At 34.1% G+C, this 19,355-nt stretch overlaps 1 protein-coding gene across 12 annotated transcripts in view; it reads left to right on the top strand.

The window, feature by feature from the left end:
* The window catches only part of GABRG2 (gamma-aminobutyric acid type A receptor subunit gamma2), a 93,238-nt gene that overhangs the window by 23,744 nt on the left and 50,139 nt on the right, over nt 1-19,355 (top strand). For 8 of the 12 annotated variants that reach the window (XM_069484244.1, XM_069484247.1, XM_069484248.1 and 5 more), the window contains 5 exons: nt 2,579-2,730; nt 4,201-4,268; nt 7,168-7,388; nt 10,500-10,582; nt 12,075-12,212. In XM_069484244.1, the coding sequence (XP_069340345.1) occupies nt 2,579-2,730; nt 4,201-4,268; nt 7,168-7,388; nt 10,500-10,582; nt 12,075-12,212 (662 nt within the window). Of the gene's footprint in view, nt 1-2,578; nt 2,731-4,200; nt 4,269-7,167; nt 7,389-10,499; nt 10,583-12,074; nt 12,213-13,776; nt 13,780-19,355 lie in introns of all 12 variants that reach the window. The other 4 variants (XM_069484252.1, XM_069484251.1, XM_069484240.1 and 1 more) reach the window with 3 other exon arrangements.

Raw genomic sequence — 19,355 nt, 5'->3', positions numbered from 1 at the left:
TAACCTTACACAAGAATGCGATAAGAATACTAGTATTAACTGTATTTTAAAAATGAGAACTTTGAAGCTTAGCAAGGTTAAATAATGATCCCCAAGGTCATAAAAACAATAATAGAGGCAAGACATAAATCCAGACAGCAGAGCTAGGAATTCCTAACACCTAAGTATGTGCTTTTAATTACTTCATTTTACCTCTCTATGGCTAAGAGGACATCTTGAAGTGTGAAAAAAATTTGTCACTGACATTTTTATATAAAATAATCAATCTGACTATTGTTTTGGTATTCACTAGGTGATGACTTGGAGAGAATTACTGGTTCAATTCTGTAAAGTAGCATTCCTTCTCAGCAAGTATCCCTTATCTTTTCATTTAATGTATTTTTCCTCTTGGTGTGCTAGATAATAGTAATAACAGTAATACAGCACCATCATAGTTGGATCATTTATTTGTTAGTATGAGGAGGTGCCATAAACAAACAAACCAAATGATTTAACACATATTCATTCCTTTGAAGAAAATTTAATAGGGTGCTGTGTCTGACAGGTAAAAGAGAAAGAGAGAGCGAGAGAGACAGAGATTGGTTTTTTGAAAAGGCACTTTTGCATGAACAATTTAAATGGTGGTAAATTCCATTATGATGACATCTGACGGCCAACCATATTCTTTTCTCAATGAATTATCGGGGAGATTTGGAAATTGTTTTGCCAGAGAGCTTTTTTTTTTTTTTTTTCCTTTCCTAAACTAGTAAAATTTAGATCTGAGGATTAGCACTCTATTAGGCAGAGTTCAGTATTAGACAGAATTCAGAGCTCTGGAGAAATTCCTCCCAAGAGCTAGCAGCGAACCAGTGGCTATGCTTGCAAGGAGGCATTTCTCTTTGAGAGCTGGCTGCAGCATTGCCCAGCCCATCATACCATTGTGGACACTCTGTGAAATTAATGCATGTTTAACGTGCCTGTGCTCACTAAAGTGCAAGATTGAAGACACTGGCTATGTTAGGTTTTTTGCAGATATATTTTTAGAGTGTTTCCTAATCGTAAAGGTATATAGAAATAAAAAGACAGGAGGTTACTATACTTGCTTACTAAATTGATCCATACCAGTAACCAGTAATTACTTTTAAAACCTCATCCCCCATCCTTATTCTCAAACCAGATTAATCACATAATTATTTTTCTTCTGCTGCATTTGGTCATCTTCTGCTGCATTTGTGTATACATATACACACAACATATATAGTCATTCACATGAACTCACATACGTATATACTCATATTTATGTGTATTTAAGCTATGTGTATGCATATATAATGTAGCTATGTTATGTGTGCATGCACATATATATAAATTTGATGACTATGACTGATGAAAGGTGATGAATCTGGTTTGAGAATATATAAATATCTCTCTATATATTTTCAGGGCAATGTGGTAATTATTTGAATCTGACAAAATTCATTCTATACCATATATCTAGGAAAATAAGCTGAAGATGAGAATAGGGTTGGGAAATGTTATGTTAATATTTTAAGTTTATATTTTTAAAGAAATTTTACCCTAAACCACAGAAGTAACCAACATTTATTGAGTGCTGATAAAAATGAAAATGGCAGCTTTCCCAAGGGTTTGTGTTGCCCCTAGATCTAGGAAATATAATCATCTTGTGGAGAGGGCAGTGTGGAACTTGTGGCAGGGGGAGAGGTAAGCTGTGGAAATTCCAATCGCCTTCCAGAGTCGCCCTTAGTTAGCTTCCAGCCCAACTGTGGGAGGTTTTATGACAGATTTTAGCACAAAAGACTGAATCACAGAATATTGTTTGGCTTTTCTGATAAGTCAAAGCAGGTAATTCCATTTCTGTGATTGCAGTACATTAACCATTAGTATGAGTTTCCAGATTAGAAACCTTTACCACAATAAAGGGTGGTTTAAAGTCTGCAACTACATTTTTCTTCATAGTACCAGGTTCTCAACAACCAAAGATAAATGAACCACCCTTGCCTTCAGTATAAATGAGGGGGAAAAATACACATACACTCACCCTGGGGAAAGCAAAGGCAGCAAGAGTTTGCTCTCCTTAGTGCTCAATTAATAGAGGAGAAGCATGTCTGGCGGATTGTGGGAGTGAATCTAATTATCAGTCTCTTCCTTTCATTAATAGGTTGGAGCAAGTTAACTTCTCAAAGGAGGATGAAGTAGACATCCTGAATTCTTAGACTACAGTATGATCATTTAAGCATCACTTTCACTAAAATAGTATTTTTATAACTTCAGGAGGCTAGGCTAGGCAGGTGGGCAGGAAGAACATTAAATATGGGAAAGGCAAAAATAACTGGTAAAACAGTTGTATTTATGGATGGGAGGGCAGAGAATTCTGGAAAACTGGAGAGTACACTTTAGTATGTTTTAACCTCCATCTGCACAGTTTAATTAGTTAGACTAACTCTCAGGTAAGATTTTTCACGGTTTTATACATTCCTTTAATTCTGTTTTATTTCTCTTTTTGCACCAATGGTCTGCGGGTAAAAGTCAACTTGGGTGTAATATATGTGATTTTTGACCAATATTTTTGGTTTTTTAGCTTCACTAGCCAAAAATCTGATGATGACTATGAAGATTATGCCTCTAACAAAACATGGGTCTTGACTCCAAAAGTTCCTGAGGGTGATGTCACTGTCATCTTGAACAACCTGCTGGAAGGATATGACAATAAACTTCGACCTGATATAGGAGGTTTGTTACAGCCTTTTGTGGTATGCTGTAGATAGGAATCTACCTTATTAGAAGAAAACATCAGCATACTTCAAGAATCAGAAAGATTTAAATTATACTTTTGTTATGTGTTGTAAAAATAAATAAATAGTGTTTAAATAGCATTCAGGCCTCGGGGAGGAAGAGGTATTGATAAATGCAGAAATGTGATTCTCAAATGAAGCTCCAGAGCTAGAAATTCAAATTTTCCTAGATATCCCAGACAGAGGCTGTAGGAAAAAAGTGACAATCTCTTTATAAAGCAATATCAAAAAACAAAGAAAATAATAATAATAAAGAGGATATACATTGGTTGCCTATTGTTGTGTAACAAACAACCACAAAATCTCAGTAGCATACAATAATAAACATTTATTTATTTAACACTTAGCAGGGGGCTGGGTTAAGGCAAGCCTGGGGATGTGTACTGAGGGCAGATGTGCTCTGTGTGTCTTATTCTACTCCCAAGACCAGTAAACTAGCTAGGAGAATCCTTCTCTCAACAATGGGAAAGACCCAGAGAGAAAGTAGAAGCTCATAGGACCTAGTGCTTAGGCTTGGAACTGGCACACTCACTTTTGTCGATATATTATCACCTAAAGCAAGTTCAAAGTCTGGAGGCAGAGGAATAGCCTCACTGAGGAGAAGGCAAAGGTGTGGATGCGGGTAATGGTGGAGAACTCAATCCACTGCAGAGAGTCAGGACACAGCGCTGTCAAGGAAAATGAATAAAAAGGCAAATGTACTTGTTGAATCCAAGCCCAGAATGATATTATGAATCCTTGTTCATTAAATGTTTAATGAAAATGGAGCGCATGCATTTGGTCATGGATTTTTAATATCAGTCTTGTCTGACAAATGGGTACACAATGGGCTTCCATATGGTTTCCTCATATTATCTTTGGTGTCATAACATCCACTAAATCATTGAGGGAGATTAATTTTGTGTTGGTTAGAAGTATGGAAGGATAGAGTGGTCATAAAAGGAATCTACATGGAACAATGTTTCCAAAATAATTTATATTACTAGTTATTCTTTATGTCTACTGCATGTTTTTAGGCATATGTTTCCTCTGAGTCACCAAGTAATTATTTTTGTATATGGCTCAGGTAAGTACAATGACCAGATCATTTTCAGAGCTTGAAGGAGAAATGGTAAAATTCAAGATATCTGAGAGAAAGATGAAGAAGAGCTAAGAGAAGCATTTTCTAATTCTTTCATTTTTATGTAGTTTTAAAAGGATAATCAGTTTCAAAACTCTACTGTGCTTGCTTATTGCATGTATGTGCATAAACTAGCTACTCAAATGTAGTACATTAGTAACTGGTACCAAATTAGTTGTAAATAAATTACTTCTAATGTAGCTAAATACATCTGTTCTAGAAAACAAAGACTAAAACATTAAAATTGTGTACCTCTCCATATGCATATTTCTGTGGTTCTCTTCACAGTGAAACCAACATTAATTCACACAGACATGTATGTGAATAGCATTGGTCCAGTGAACGCTATCAATATGGTGAGTTTCCTAATAAAATTTTCTGCTATTTTATTAGCATGTTTGAGAGGAAATGAGTCATGGAAATAGCAAGGAACATAACAAAAAATAGGTTCAAGACATTAGAAAGGAAAGATAATCTTTCAGATATTTTTCTTTCTTATAATAAGAAGATAATTAAATTTTGAGGATTTTTGTTATGAGAATGAGATGTGATCATATATATAATTAATCTGTAAATATGCTATACTGTTACAATTCAAGAATCATTGTGTACTTGTCAAGAGCCACTTACTACAAAATAAAATAGAGTACTCCACTAGTAATGTTTTTAGAATAGTGATGATTCGAGGATGGCATAATTTGCTTCAAATTAGAAATGTTTTTCGGAAGAAATAATGCATCAGATGTAATAATAAATGTTAAACTTTGTTCTTATATAACACTTTCTACAAATCTGAAATAAAGAACTAAAATGAGATCCACAATACAATACAATAGAGTAGAATGGAGTACAACATAACAGGATGTAATATTATGTATAGTATGGTATTAATATAATATAATATAATATGGTGATGTTATATATTTAAAACATTGTTTACCAACCTAGCAACAAAGATGCTTCCTTAAGTCAGAGAGAGAGAGGAAAATAAACTTGAATTGCTCTTAATCGAGGTGCTATACCATCACCTGCATACTCCATGCCAGTAACTTTGGTTGTTAACCATTAAACACATTCTAACATTTTACTTCTTTACAGGTAGAATTCCCAGAATCTTTAATGTTCTGCTATAAATTGTAAATATCGAAGAACTGGAAGCTATATAGGCAGTTTACTTAAACTTAGAACTTTCTTGCTTTAGCAATAACAGTTCCCAGAACTGTTCCTGGATTACAGTTTGTGAAATGCTGGTTTTAAGGATCAAATCTCTTTTTTTTCTTTCTTTTCTTTTTTTCTTTTTTTAAATTGAGACAGAGTCTCACTATGTTGCACAGACTGGTCTTGAACTCCTGGCCTCAAGCAACCCTCCCATCTCAGCTTCCCAAGTAGCTGGGATTATAGGCACTTGCCACCACACCCTGCACCAGAGTTTTTCATGTGTGGTTTTTGTGGCCAAAATGTAAATCTTAAATTATTTAATTATTCCTCCTACTGGCACATCACTAATTAGTTGACAAAGTATTTCAGAAAATAGATTCCCTTCTCATTATTTAGAGCTTAGAAAAAGGAACTAAATGGTGAACAAAGATGGCATGGTTTACCCCAGTAGAAATGTAGTCAGTTACAATGACTCAGTGGCAGATGGTGCAAGGAAAGGACACAGAACAATGTGAATGAGGCCAAAGAAGCAGATTCTCCATGGATCCTGTCGGGCTGTGTAGTCTTCAAAATCAACAGTCTCCCTGGTGCTTTATGTTTTCAGCATAAAATGGCGACTAGGGGACTGGACTAGGAAATGTGGATAACCCTCCTTCCCCAGCTCTCATATCCTGAGAACTCTGAGTTGGTTTTTTTTTTTCCATTTATTTGTTCCATTTACAAAATCAAGTTATTAAATAATGCAAGACAGAAGTAGGACGAGTTAATTGCAATGGTGTCAATACCAAATAATCTAACCTATTGTTTATTATAGAAAGAGTTTATTTGTTTCTATTGTTCAAATAGGTAGTTTATTAAATGAGATGATGCATGAAAAGTGTTTAGCCAGAGAACTGGCACAAAATAAGGACTTGATGAATAACATCAATAAGAATAAAATGATAATAGCTTTTTTTATTAACAATTGGGAGGAGGATCATGGTGATAATGGAGTTGAGAAGCAAAGAATCTTACTATTATAGAGCTGGAAGTAACCTAAGCATTTATTTGTATTAATTGTCGACTTGTGAAGATGAGGAACATGAGGCCTAAACAGTATAAAGATGTTTCCCCGAACACTACCGCTAAATATGATAGTCAAACTAGAACTCGGTGTTCTGAGTCCAGGCCAAATGGTCTGAATTTCATACCATATCTGCTTTTCTTTGACTGAAGTCAACCACTTTCCAGTTTAGTGACATATATACACTTGAGGGGAATCTACATAGTCATTTGTTACTATAACCTTTAAGAATGTGCTTTGTGATAGAGATTAGCACAGTATTTTAAATTATTTTTAATTGGTTAATTTCATCTTGTTTAGAGAAAAAAAACAATAATAAACAAATAGTAAAAAAAAAAAAATAATAAGTTACCTTTATTGGGTGTTTGCTACCTGCCAGGCATGGTGCAAAGCACTCGTGTGTGTTCCCTTTTGCTGTCCTTATATGACCTAACCAGATAAGTCCTTTAGGGTCCTCATGTTACTTTGAAGCAACTGAACTTCCAACTCTCCACCTTAGGACTGTTTTTGAATATTCTGGGCTTCGTTTTACTCTATAGCAGTGATTCTGAACCGTGACCATTTGTTTCCTCAAGAGACATTTGGCAACGTGTGGAAGTAATTTTAATTGTCACAATTTGGCAGAAGTAATTGCGGGCGGGGGTGGGGCTTGCTACTGTGCTGGTGAGTAGAGGCCAGGAATACTTCTAAACATCCTGCAATCCACAGGACAGCACTGCACGGCAAAGAATTAGCTGGCTCAAAATATTATGACAAATTCTGCTCGGTAGACATGGAAAGTAAAGGATTACATCAGGGCTAAGATCCTGTTACCAGAACTCATTTAGGCAAGTCAATTTTGTTTTCCATAAAAATATCAAACTGGTCTGTAAAAGATGGGTGAGGCGGTAGTACTTGCTTCCTTTTGGTCTATTCAAAGCCAGAATAGCTTTGCCTCATATTAGCAAACAGAACAAGAATGAGATATACAAATACTCTACAATACAATCTTACTATTTTAAAAATGTTCTGTTTTATCATTTTTCTTAAAACAGGAGTATACGATTGATATATTTTTTGCCCAAACATGGTATGACAGACGTTTGAAATTTAACAGCACCATCAAAGTTCTCCGATTAAACAGCAACATGGTGGGGAAAATCTGGATTCCAGACACTTTCTTCAGAAACTCCAAAAAGGCTGATGCTCACTGGATCACCACCCCCAATAGGATGCTGAGAATTTGGAATGATGGTCGAGTGCTCTACACCCTAAGGTATTTGCTTAGAGAGGAAAAAAAAAAAAAAGTCCTCTGAAGGAAAAAAAAAATAAAGAAATTTCAAGCCTATATCAGGATGGACATGTTTGATCAAATAGTATATGACACTATAACGTTAGTTTTTTTCTTTCTGTTATCAACGAGCTTTTTCATAGCACTAATCATAGGTAGCACTTATTTTCTATGAATGATGTGAAAATTCTATTTCCTCACAAGTGACATGAAATTTCCCTTGCCTTTGAAAGATATCTGACCTTTGCACCAATCTTGGCTTTTGTGTATGTGTCCTACTACTTTAGAATATGGAAACTAAGATACAATCAGTCATCCTTGAGACCACCAGCTCTTAAGCTTGGAAATATCTCCATTTCCAAAGGAAATCATTGCTAAAGAAGAATTTTCGATGTGGATGTCTCCATATATCCTTCTCTTTTTAGCTGCACAATGACAAGCACCTTGAATCTATTAATATTATCTTCCACCTCTTGGCACCCCACTTCACATTACATTAATAGGCTGTTTGACTTAATTTATTGTCTATTTTGGGAATAGACATCTTTGGGGAAAACTTGAAGAAGCTATCTTTCATCTTCTGAAATTAAATAGTAGGTAACATTATTTTATGCCATTAACTTAGCACTTCATACTTAGATGCATTTAAAATATTTTTACATGGAAGTTTCTCCTTAGCAAGAGTACATTATTAGACAGCACAATAGATAAGTACATAGACTTAGGACTCAGATAGATTCAGCTTTGGTTATTAGCTCTCTCTCTTGCTACCTGTGTGAACCAGGCAACTTTCTAGCTTTTCTATACTCAGGGACTTAGGGCAGCTATCTTGTAGTACGGGTCTTTGTGCTATAAGTCATTCCAAAGCTTTACCTGCATAGTAAGCATGATGTTTTCACTTAGTTACATTTTTATTTAGAGTAATTAAGTGAGAACTGATGGAAATTATTGGGAGAGAAGGCACCACCACCGTACATCACCCTTCCCTTCGTCTCCCCCCACTTGACAACACAACTGAGTAAACACTTTTACCTTTTATTTTTTTAATTTCTATAAAATAGAGACAATTATTCTTACCTTACAGAGTTGTTATAAGGAAGAAAGAGAGATATATGTAAAGTGATCAACAAAGAGTGTGATACATAGTAAGCACAGCAGATATTAAAATGATTTGCATATATTTTCAGTAAAAATGAGAATAATATTCTAAATCTTGGTATCCTAGAACTTCTAGCTTCAAAATGATTCCTGTGAAAAGTCCTGTGGCATACATTTTTAAGTCTTATATAATATTCAGTATACAAAATATAATACTTGAAATTATCTTCAAAACCTTTGTCAGAGTTTTATCAGTTACTAGGAAAAATGGCCATAACTACAGAATAAATTAATTGCATGTATTTTATATTTGTCATGGGTTTCATTAAATTTAGAGATAAATGACTGGAATTAGAATCTAGTGAATACCTAAGCCTGTCCGATAAATCAGAGCTCAGTCTACCATTTGAAATAGGAAGTCATTCACCCTACCTCAAGTCCCTTTATTGTTCTCAGAATTTTGTAGTCATTTTTTGACTTCTATTAATTTGTGGAATTACTACAATATTTAATTATGGAAGCCACCTTAAAAATGTCACTCATGAGATTCAATCAAGGTTTGAATAGATTGGTTACCAATCTATATAGAGAGATGATTTTGTTCCCATTGCTTTTCTATAATATAATGAGCTATCAGTGTGTGTGTGTATTTGTGTGTGTGCATAGACACATGTCAGTATCTATGTTTGTATCTGCAATCTATATTCTTTTCAATTTTAATAATTCCAGTATAATTTGGAGAAGTAATACTAATAACATATAAAACTTAACTGTAATTTCATTTATGAATAAAACTGATCTTTTCTTAGAAGAGCATTCAATTACTGAGCTAACAATAATTAAAACCTCCAGCTTTGGAGAGGCATAAACCAGGCTCCAAATTTCAACTGTGCCACTAGTTACGTGACTTTGGATAAGTTCAAATACACCAAATGAGAAAACAATTCACTTTAACCAGTGCTTTGTAGACAATTAAGAGCTCAATAAATATTAGATATATTTTAACATCAGTAATTTTTCTATTGTACCATAGAATGATAAAATCTCCTCAATTAAAAGTTATACTAACTGGAAAATCTTTTAAAATAAATTAATTTTCATCAAATAATATGACTTCAACAGTGATATCTGTCCATTTTAAGAAATATAACTAACACGTGAAATTTTAAAAATCATGAACTGTTCACCATTATTTGGTATTATATTCATATCTATTCAAAGATGGACAAGACATTTGGAGCTCCAAATAGTCTCCTTGGTGGAGTCTCAGCCCAGGACTTGGGACTCATAAAATCTGTATGCTTTAGTAAGCATCCCACACACAAACTGATTGAGACTCACTCACATACAGTTTTCTAATATGTCTGTGTATGTGCATTCAACAGTTCTTCTTAGCCATTAGGTATTCTTCTACTCTATGACATCCTATTTAATGACTTCATAATGTTCCACTGTAAGAATTCATGATACTCCATTGTGCAACAAAGGTATTTTTAAACTCACGTCTAGCAATTTAAAGCTAACAGCTAACAAGTACTTACAAACAGAAGGTCCTGCTTTAATTAGCATATAAGATCTGAGAATTATCAGCATTCATTTATATGCAAACAATAAATGAGCTTAAGTCCTTAAAACAGTTTATTCTGTTAAGTCAAATAATACTCACTGAGAGATCTCATGTGAGCAATTAATTTGTCCTAAAAAACCCAAAAAACTAAAAACAAAAACTTAAGCAATCATAAATTTTGAATAAACAAGTTGAGGTGAAATGAGATGCTATTATTTGGTCTGTGAAAATGAATAGACTACATTAAGTCTTAAGTAATTTTTTTCCTAAACTTGGTGGATTTCTACTTTGAGGATCACTGTGTTATCAATAAAAATATAAGATATGTTCTCCAGAAATAAAGATGAATGGTCATTAAAAATTGTGCTAATGTACATTTTTAAAAATATTTCTAAAATATTTTTATTTATGTTTAATACCTTTCTCTTTAGGCTGACAATTGATGCTGAGTGCCAATTACAGTTGCACAACTTCCCAATGGATGAACACTCCTGCCCCCTGGAATTCTCCAGTTGTAAGTAACATTCCTTTCATATTTCATATCCTCTCTCACCTAGAATCTTTCAGATTGCAATGTCAGTTAAGAGAATCACAGAGAATTGCACAAGTGCAATAAGTCGTTGTTGTTGACTTTGATGATTTTGACAATCTGTTTCATCATAATCCCAGCTTGTCCCCATTAGGGAGATTTCTGCAAAAGAATGATCTATATTATTAGGAATTACAAATAGGTGTCATTTGACTTGCAAACTTCTCATAAATTGGCAATGGTTGCCTGGAGCAACCTTTGGTGCAATGTCCTCTGAACCCAAATGCAACTCACTGTTCCTTATTGCTACCAAAACAATTCAGACACCAGCACATTCTCTGCAGAAAGTTCCCTAATAGCATCATTCTTTTCCTCAGTTTTCAACACAACCTGCCATACCACCCTACCCAGTAGTGCTCTAGGGATCCTCTTTCATTTTTCTCTCTCTTTAATTTATAAACATAATAGATAAAGAGAAGAGCTGGATCAAAAGGAAAAGGGAAAAAAAGGAAACATATAGGATTTTATTCTAAGTAGTCAATCAGCTTCCATAAGCATGCAATTATCTTTACATATAATTATTATTAGACAAACAGTTGAAATGATTTCTAGTTTTTATTTATTTACTTTTACTTGAAAAAGTTTATTTCAAACTTTAATAATAATGTTTATCCATCCAAAAATATAAATTGACCATCAGTTCCTTGAGATAAATACTATTATCATCACCATAAGGAAACAAATAATTTAGAAGAAAAAAATTTAAAAAATTTGCCCAGGGCATTATGGCTAGGAAACGGTACTCATAACCACTACTTTATCCTACTTTTCAATGTGATACCTTTTTCATAAAGACTTTCTATTCTCTAGGTACCAAGCTCATTGATATCTTTCCCCATGGCATTTCTACTTACTGCTTTTATTTGTATATTTCTATGGATCTTAAAATAGAGTCCCAAAAAGTTGAGAGAGAAAGAGAAAATAGTGTAAATAGTGGAGGTTATTCTTCCCAAACATCTTACACTCCAATTGCATGCCCTGGAGAGAAATTTGGGTCTACTCTTGTCATTATTTTTCTATTTCTACACAACTCTCAAAATTCTGCCCTGCTGACTGCCCTTCATTATGATCTTGCATATAGACTATTTATTGTATACTGGTTATTTTGTATACATTACTCCAGACAATGTGAAGTATACGTAAGGCTTATATAGACCCGTGTAGTCTACCTTCCATGCAATTTAAGTCATTTTCAAGGGTAATTTTGACCTTCTGACTTTTGAACCTTACTTCCTATTAGGATGTGATGTTATCACATTTATTCCACTCACCAATGCCCTTTAGTTCAGGTTCCTCATCTAACTCATAGCTCTCTCTCTCTCTTAGTCCTTACTTCAGTGTCTTGTTCATAGAAAGGGGCTGCTATAAATGTTCGTTTATAATCAATTTTAATGTGAGCTTTCCCATCTCATGGCAGATGGCTATCCACGTGAAGAGATTGTTTACCAATGGAAGCGAAGTTCTGTTGAAGTGGGTGACACAAGATCCTGGAGACTTTATCAATTTTCATTTGTTGGTCTGAGAAATACCACTGAAGTAGTGAAGACAACCTCTGGTAAGATGCACTGGAAAAGAATTTTGAATAACCCTTCTGGAGCTGAAAATCTGGTATAAATGATTTGGAAGATTTCTCAATACCTGTTTACACATGATAGTCAGAAAATTAAATTAAATGTTTTAATTTCCTAGAGAAAATTATAATTGGCATTCTAGTAGAACAGATATATAATAATGTATTCTACCAATTTTAAGCAAATTGGATTCAAATTGGATTAGTAAATTATTTGCTAATTGAAGCAAAAATTAAATGGCAATTATAAAATAATAAAATATGTATTAGGTGTAAGTATTTTGTTTCTTTTAGAAAGTATGTTTTATAATACAGTAAATAGCAGCAATTAAAGTAATCACACAAGGAGAATGAACTTTCTGCAAATACAGAAAAGTGATCATAATGGATATGGAATCATTCTCCATTCAGTAATTCATTATTTTATACTTATCCATCAGTGGATAAGAGAACAAGCTTTGGGTATTGAAGAAGCCTGGCTTCAAATCCCAACTCCATTAGTTATCAGCTATAGATTTTGGGCAGTTTTATTGAATTTCTGAGAGGATATGTTTTCCCAGATACCAAATGTGAGTAAGAATATCTGCATCACAGGGAGACTATCTGTATGCAGTGTATCATAGTAATAATAATGATAATAAAAATACTTAGAATCATACCTGGCTGCTAGTGAGCACTCAGTCAATAGTAGCTTTTATTAATATTTACTAAGATTAGTAAATATTTCTCCTCACTAATAGTAAATATTAGTAATTACAATATTCATTATAATATCAGATATGCAGGAGGCATAATGTGGTCAGGACTTTAGATTTTTCAAGAGAAGCTAAAACTCAATATTTTTATATAAAGCCTCATTATTTTCATTGATATTAATGAATTGATTTAAATCCCCATATTGGGGCCAAGCACGGTGGTTTAAGCCTGTAATCCTAGCACTCTGGGAGCCCGATGTGGACCCCAGGAGTGTGAGGTAGCAGTGAACTATGATGATGCCACTGCACTCTAGCCTGGGTGACAGGAGTGTGACTCTGTCTCAAAAAAAAAAAATAATAATAATAATATGGGAAAAATTAGACACATTTCCAGACCATATCTGTCTCATAGGTGGCCAATTTGAACTCTCTGCAATGCTGAGTGTATACTTCATACAGATTACTCCAAGTACTCCTTTTTAAATTAGGTAAATTTAAATATGTCCCAATTTCAAATATAAATATTGGGTTCTCAGCTTAGCTTACCAGCTATTAAGAAATGTCATTTGAAATGTATTTACACAAGTTGATCTGTTTCCTGTTGATTTATTCTCACATACCTGATTATTTTCTAGAATTTATAGGACATATTTTTGTGATGAATAATTTGGAATAAGGCCTTGGTCTATTGTACAGAGAGAAACAAATTAAGTACCTACACTAAGATGGATATTTATGATTCTACCTTCAAAAATACCATCCTCTAAAGCAAGAGTTATCTGGCTCTAACATTATTTTTAGCATTTACAATTTTCTGCTAAAGGCCTTCTTATTTTGCAAAAAGAGTCTACAAGAAGGTCAAAGTAATGCTTGAATATATTTTTAAAAAGTGGCCTTCTTTTCCCTTCTTCATAGGAAATCCTGACCATCAAGTAGTAGAACAATTTGTCATTTGGTTAAAAAAACAATAAGTTCAGGATTGCCTTAGAACTGAAGTCTTCCATCTGTGAAAGGAAGAACATGTATAAAATTAATCTCCAATTTTGCATGCTTCCAGAATGAGAAATTGGACATTAAGTTCTGTTGTATATTCATATTACTATAATTATTCCAGCACCCTAAATCAGAACCCACAAACTTATGACTAGAAGTTTTTTGTTTAGTTGTTTCCAGCCCAGAGTGACAGTACTGAAAGGGTTGGTTTTACATCACAGGGCCTAACATTACTTCCTCCCCAATGTCTCATATTGAGAGTGATCTGGGTATTTACTGTCAAGAGATACTTCTACTTCTAGGAAAGTAAGTTATCTACTTGCTTTTAGCATGGCAAAGAGAATTACCAAGGTCCCACAAGGCTATTAATCTTTCTGAAGGAATCACAGCAAAACTTTATTGAAAAGATACTGGATTTGATACTGTGTATCATGATTTAGCTGATCTCATCAGCTCCTTTGTGGAGTTTTGTATGGTAGTTAGCCCACACATTGGTCGTCTTTCCACTTTTTGCTCCTGCTGGTTTGTACTTTGTGTGCAGTACTGTTTTGATAGACTCTGTAAACAGAAAAGGCTCAATTGAAAATTAGCATAAATACTGAAAGGCAGCTAGCTCGATTCTTGCGACATTTAATTTTGCAATGACTGGACATTTCTGTTTGATATTCCTTTGATGTCTGATGCCATCCTTATCTTCAAAGCATAGCTCCCTAACGAGTGAATATCTATGAGGAATCTATAGTAACAACTTCCTTGGGGAATTATCAGAAATTCAATCTCAGCCATTATTATAACATGGTTTTCTCCTAGACTTGTAGTGAATGTATAATATCTCCCTTTAAGAAGCCTCTATTGTACATGGACAAGAATATTGCCTAAAATGTGATGTAGCTTAGTGCAGGGTTTTTTAACCTTCGCTCATTAAAGCTTTGTTATATCTAAGTGGTGACTGTATTGCTGGTTCCTTAGTACTTTTTTTCTCTTTAAATAAAGTCATTGTTTTCAGTATTTTCTTTTTAAAAAGGAAAGTTTATATAAGTACCATAATTGTAACGCCAGGCTATTTGACATAAATAGAAGTTGATATAAAAATATAAAAAAATCATTCTTAAATTGTAAGTGCTTATATTTGTGTTCCCCAGATTCTGAATACGTTGAAAAAGAGGAAGAGAGTGATATTAGCGATATAGTAAAGTGAAACTAGTACCAAAATGAAATATTCTCCTTGATGTAAACAAAAGGTTAGAATGAGTATTTCACAGGAAAGAATTTTCTCACCACGTAATTTCACACCACCTGATAGGCCTGCATCTGCGACCTGAGTCATTTCCTTTCCTGCCAGTTTTATCTGTACCACACAGGAGAAAGCTATTTCCTCGGTGGTAGATGGATAATATAGGGAGAATATCTTTAATTCACAGTAGAAACTTCAGAACAGATTCTGCATCCATGATTTCTCCTCCAAATCATCATCTCTTCCTGATTGTTCTATATCTGGTAAAAGAACCACCACTGCCCCAGTGAGCCAGGCGTGAACACTCAGAGTCATGTCTCTGCCTCCCACATCTAATGAATCACGAAGGCATTTATGCCTCTGAAATACCTTGTGTAACTGTCCTCTTTTCAGCTGCCATTGCCGCTGTCCTAGTTCATGATTGTGTCTGTTCTCATCTGCACTGTGTCAGTAGCTTATTACGTTATGCCCCTGCTGTCAGTCTCTCTCTTCCAGTCTGTGCTTTACACATTAATCATAAAAGCTAGCACTTTCTGAGCACTGACTACATGCGCCATAGCAAGCACTTGTGTAAATGATCTACTTTAATTCTCATAACCGAGGTTGTGTTTACTATTGTCAACACCAATGGTATCACTGCAGATGAGGAAGCTGAGACTTAGAGGGGTTCATTTATTTACAGGGATCAAGTTCAAGCACTGGGACATGAATTCAAGTGGGCTGCTCCCAGACCCATGCTCTTAATCATCATGATATTTGACTCCCACTGTGGCCCAGAGAATCCCTGATGTCCAGCTCTTATCAGGTCACAAGAATTCAGGAGGTTCAATTAAGCACAAGCTATTCTGTTTCTAATATGTAAGAACCAAAATTGTTTCTATAATTTCCAAAATCGTTTCTATAATTTTCCAGATAGTGACAGAATTAATCTGTTAATATTTTCCTGAATTAAACTGGCCAGTCCACATTGAATCTCAGCCTCCTTTCTCTCCTGATTGGCTCCTTAATTCATCCTTACCATCTCATCTCTATGACTTTAAAGCTTAAACAAATGGCATCTTCTCAATGATACCTTTACTGATCTTAACACCAAAACAACTTGAAGCAATTTTTAAGAATGTTCACTCTGGGAATCAGGCAGTGCAGGTTTTAACACCAGCTTTGCCACTTACCGGTGGTGTGACTTTGTATCAATCATTTAAGATATCTGAGCTCATTATCACCAATATCACAGGGTTGCTCTGAGAATTAAATAAAATACTCCATTAAAAATATTTAAAACTGTGCCTGACACATGGGAAGGACTCGGTAAATGGAAGGCAGTATTATTACTGTCATTATCATTAGTATTATTATTCCATTAACTGCCCCCTGAATATTTTCACCCACTTCATAAAAACATAATTCCTGCCTTGTGATACTTGGGTACTTGTTTTACTCTTCGGTCCCAGATATTCACTCTACTAAATCATAAACTTCACAACAGAAGCCTCTTTTAATCATCTTTGAATCCATGAGGCTCTTAGCCTGGTTGGTGGCTTGTGTAGAGTGGATTATAGATAATTGTTGAAGTGATTGTTCATGACAATTATATTGTTAAAGCTGTACATCTTTCCAATTAAATAAGCAATGCAGAATTCTATTACATATGTTTCCATTGCTCAATGCTTACTCTAAACTAGGAGAGTTTGTTCTTTCTGCCATGTTGCTATGGCCAGTTCATCAAATTCCATCCACAATTTTTGGTACTTTGTTCTTTCACGTTCTCATCATGAGATGTGGGCTAGAAAAGTGGGCAAATGAGTTTCTTAGGGAAACCTATATTGTTGGGATCCAAGTGTCATCATAATGAATCAAAAAGAAATATACCACATGCCTCCCATATTAGAACACCATTAAAGCTTTCATACTATTTCCAGCAATGCATCCAAAATATCACTGTTTCATAAAACGTCTTCATAATTTTTCAGCATAACCATGCACATTAATTATTATTTATAGTCTTTGTTGTCTTTAACTCACCTTTTTGGCTTAGATTCCATGTGCTAGTTATATTTTTCTGATTTTTATTACACAAAATACATAAATATGAAAATAAAAATCTATATACCACTAAATGCGTGGTTTTTTCCACCAGTGGCCTGCAGAGCACAATTTTAGAAACACCAGCTCCATGGATGAAGTCTATGCTCATTGCCTGATTTCTAAAATATCTATAATCTACTTTATGTCTTCAAACACTGTGTATTATACTCTAATCATATCTTTTCCATTCCCTGAGATTTTCTGGATAGGTTGTACCTACTTCAGTGTGTCTGCTCATTTGATTTTATCAAGTTCAGTTTTCTTCGCCTCCATCTGTACATATATACGAATGAAATAATTCCCCAAATAGAAAACAATAGCTTCCACCTTCTAGGCTGTATTTTAATTTAAATGTCCTTGGTAAACTAAGAAGATACACATAATAAAACTTTACTCATCATTGAGATGAGATATTTTGGGGTGAAAAAGGAAAAATAAAAGACACAAGTTCGTAGTAATTTTTTAATTCAAGAGATTGAAAGGGGGAAAAAAACCCCTAAATAATAAAAGAGAAATAAACAACGAGAGCACCAATTCTACAGTCTCTTGTTACTTTTGAGAGCCTCAGTGAGTTGTGAGTCTATTTTAGTCAATACTAAATTTTTGAAACTATTTGAAGCAGCGTAATATCTTAAAATAAATGTGTGGATGATTGCACAGTAATAGATTTTTACTTTATTTTTGAGCTTCAATTTAGAAAGTCAACTTTGGTTTCAGGAGAGGAAAATATATGAATTATGCAAATAGAGCTGGGCCAGGAGCAGCCATGGAGAAGTAGCTCTCCTTCTCTGGGATGAAAGTTCTTAAAGGAATGTGTTTGATTAGATGCTTCTTTAATGTCCTTGTCCTCAATACTTATCCATTATCCCTGATATAACCAAGGTCACACTGTTGATGCCTTAATGTAAGAGTTACCTTCTTTATCAATGAATATTTTCCTTCATCAAGTTTTCAATATATTTTCAAAACAAGTCAAATGCAAAAACAAACTCCTTGACATTTAGGTTTTTAATTTAGGGGAAATAATACTCCTCCTCCATTTATTTTGTTATTAGTAATATGTTATTATATTTTTTTAAAAAAGTATGTTAACAAAAAATGGCAACTTTCTTTCAGCTGCAATTCTGAAATATTAATCTATTACATTTAAAAACCATGCATTTGGATTTTAAATTCCAAGTTTGTTCTGATATCACCTAGAGGGAAGATAGTTTTTAAGGGGTGGAGGCAGATGACATAGAGAAGTCATATGAAATTCAAGGAAAATTATTTGTTTTCAAGGTGACACGTCATTTCTGCTTATGTTCTGTAGTCAGGAACTAGTTTCATGTTCCCATAGAGATAAAATGAGGCTAGAAAATGCAGCTCAGTTGTGGGCTGGGAAGGGACAATGGGTTTTATGACTTTCTGGCATCTGTGGTACATACATGATAGCATTTTATTTCTCACTACAAGCCTCTGTGAAAGGTATGATTATTTTTCCCTTTCACAGATAACAAAATTGAAATTAGATGAGCTATGTATTTTACTCAAGGATATTCAGTGATGTAGAGTTATTTTTCCAGATCCAGAATTTTTACCCCACTGTCTCTCATAAAACTATTAGATTAAAAAGATGAATTAATTAAAATAAAAATTATTCCTAAGCTTGATAATAGCTAATTTTACAGAGACATGCACCAATGAAGTATTAGCATTTAATAAGATAACCAAATATATGCATCAACAGTATGTTACCCTGTAGGAATAGCAATTATGTTTAGATACAATAAAAACATCAAGTGAGGAACAGTTCAGCAATCATGTCTTTCGCTTTTCAAAGAGCTTATTTACTGCTTATAAGATATTATTATTCACTAGTTAAGTGGACCTATGGGTCACCATTCAACTCTGGCTTTAATTCGCAAACTGCTGGATCCAGTGTATTTGTATAAATTTGTTCCATGAATGAAAATCTCATTTGAAAGAAAGCATAATAAAAGGTTTGCATGCTACTATTTACAATAAATTTAAGGATTAATCTCTTATTTTAACAGTCTATCAAAACCGACCAGGTCAAGAAAGCATTAACTTTTATCCAAGTTGTTGATTTTTCCTAATTCAACTGGAAATTCTATTTTA

Source organism: Eulemur rufifrons, chromosome 10, assembly GCF_041146395.1.
Source record: "Eulemur rufifrons isolate Redbay chromosome 10, OSU_ERuf_1, whole genome shotgun sequence".
Taxonomy (NCBI): Eukaryota; Metazoa; Chordata; class Mammalia; order Primates; family Lemuridae; genus Eulemur; species Eulemur rufifrons.
This window is presented reverse-complemented; position numbering and strand designations above follow the sequence as displayed.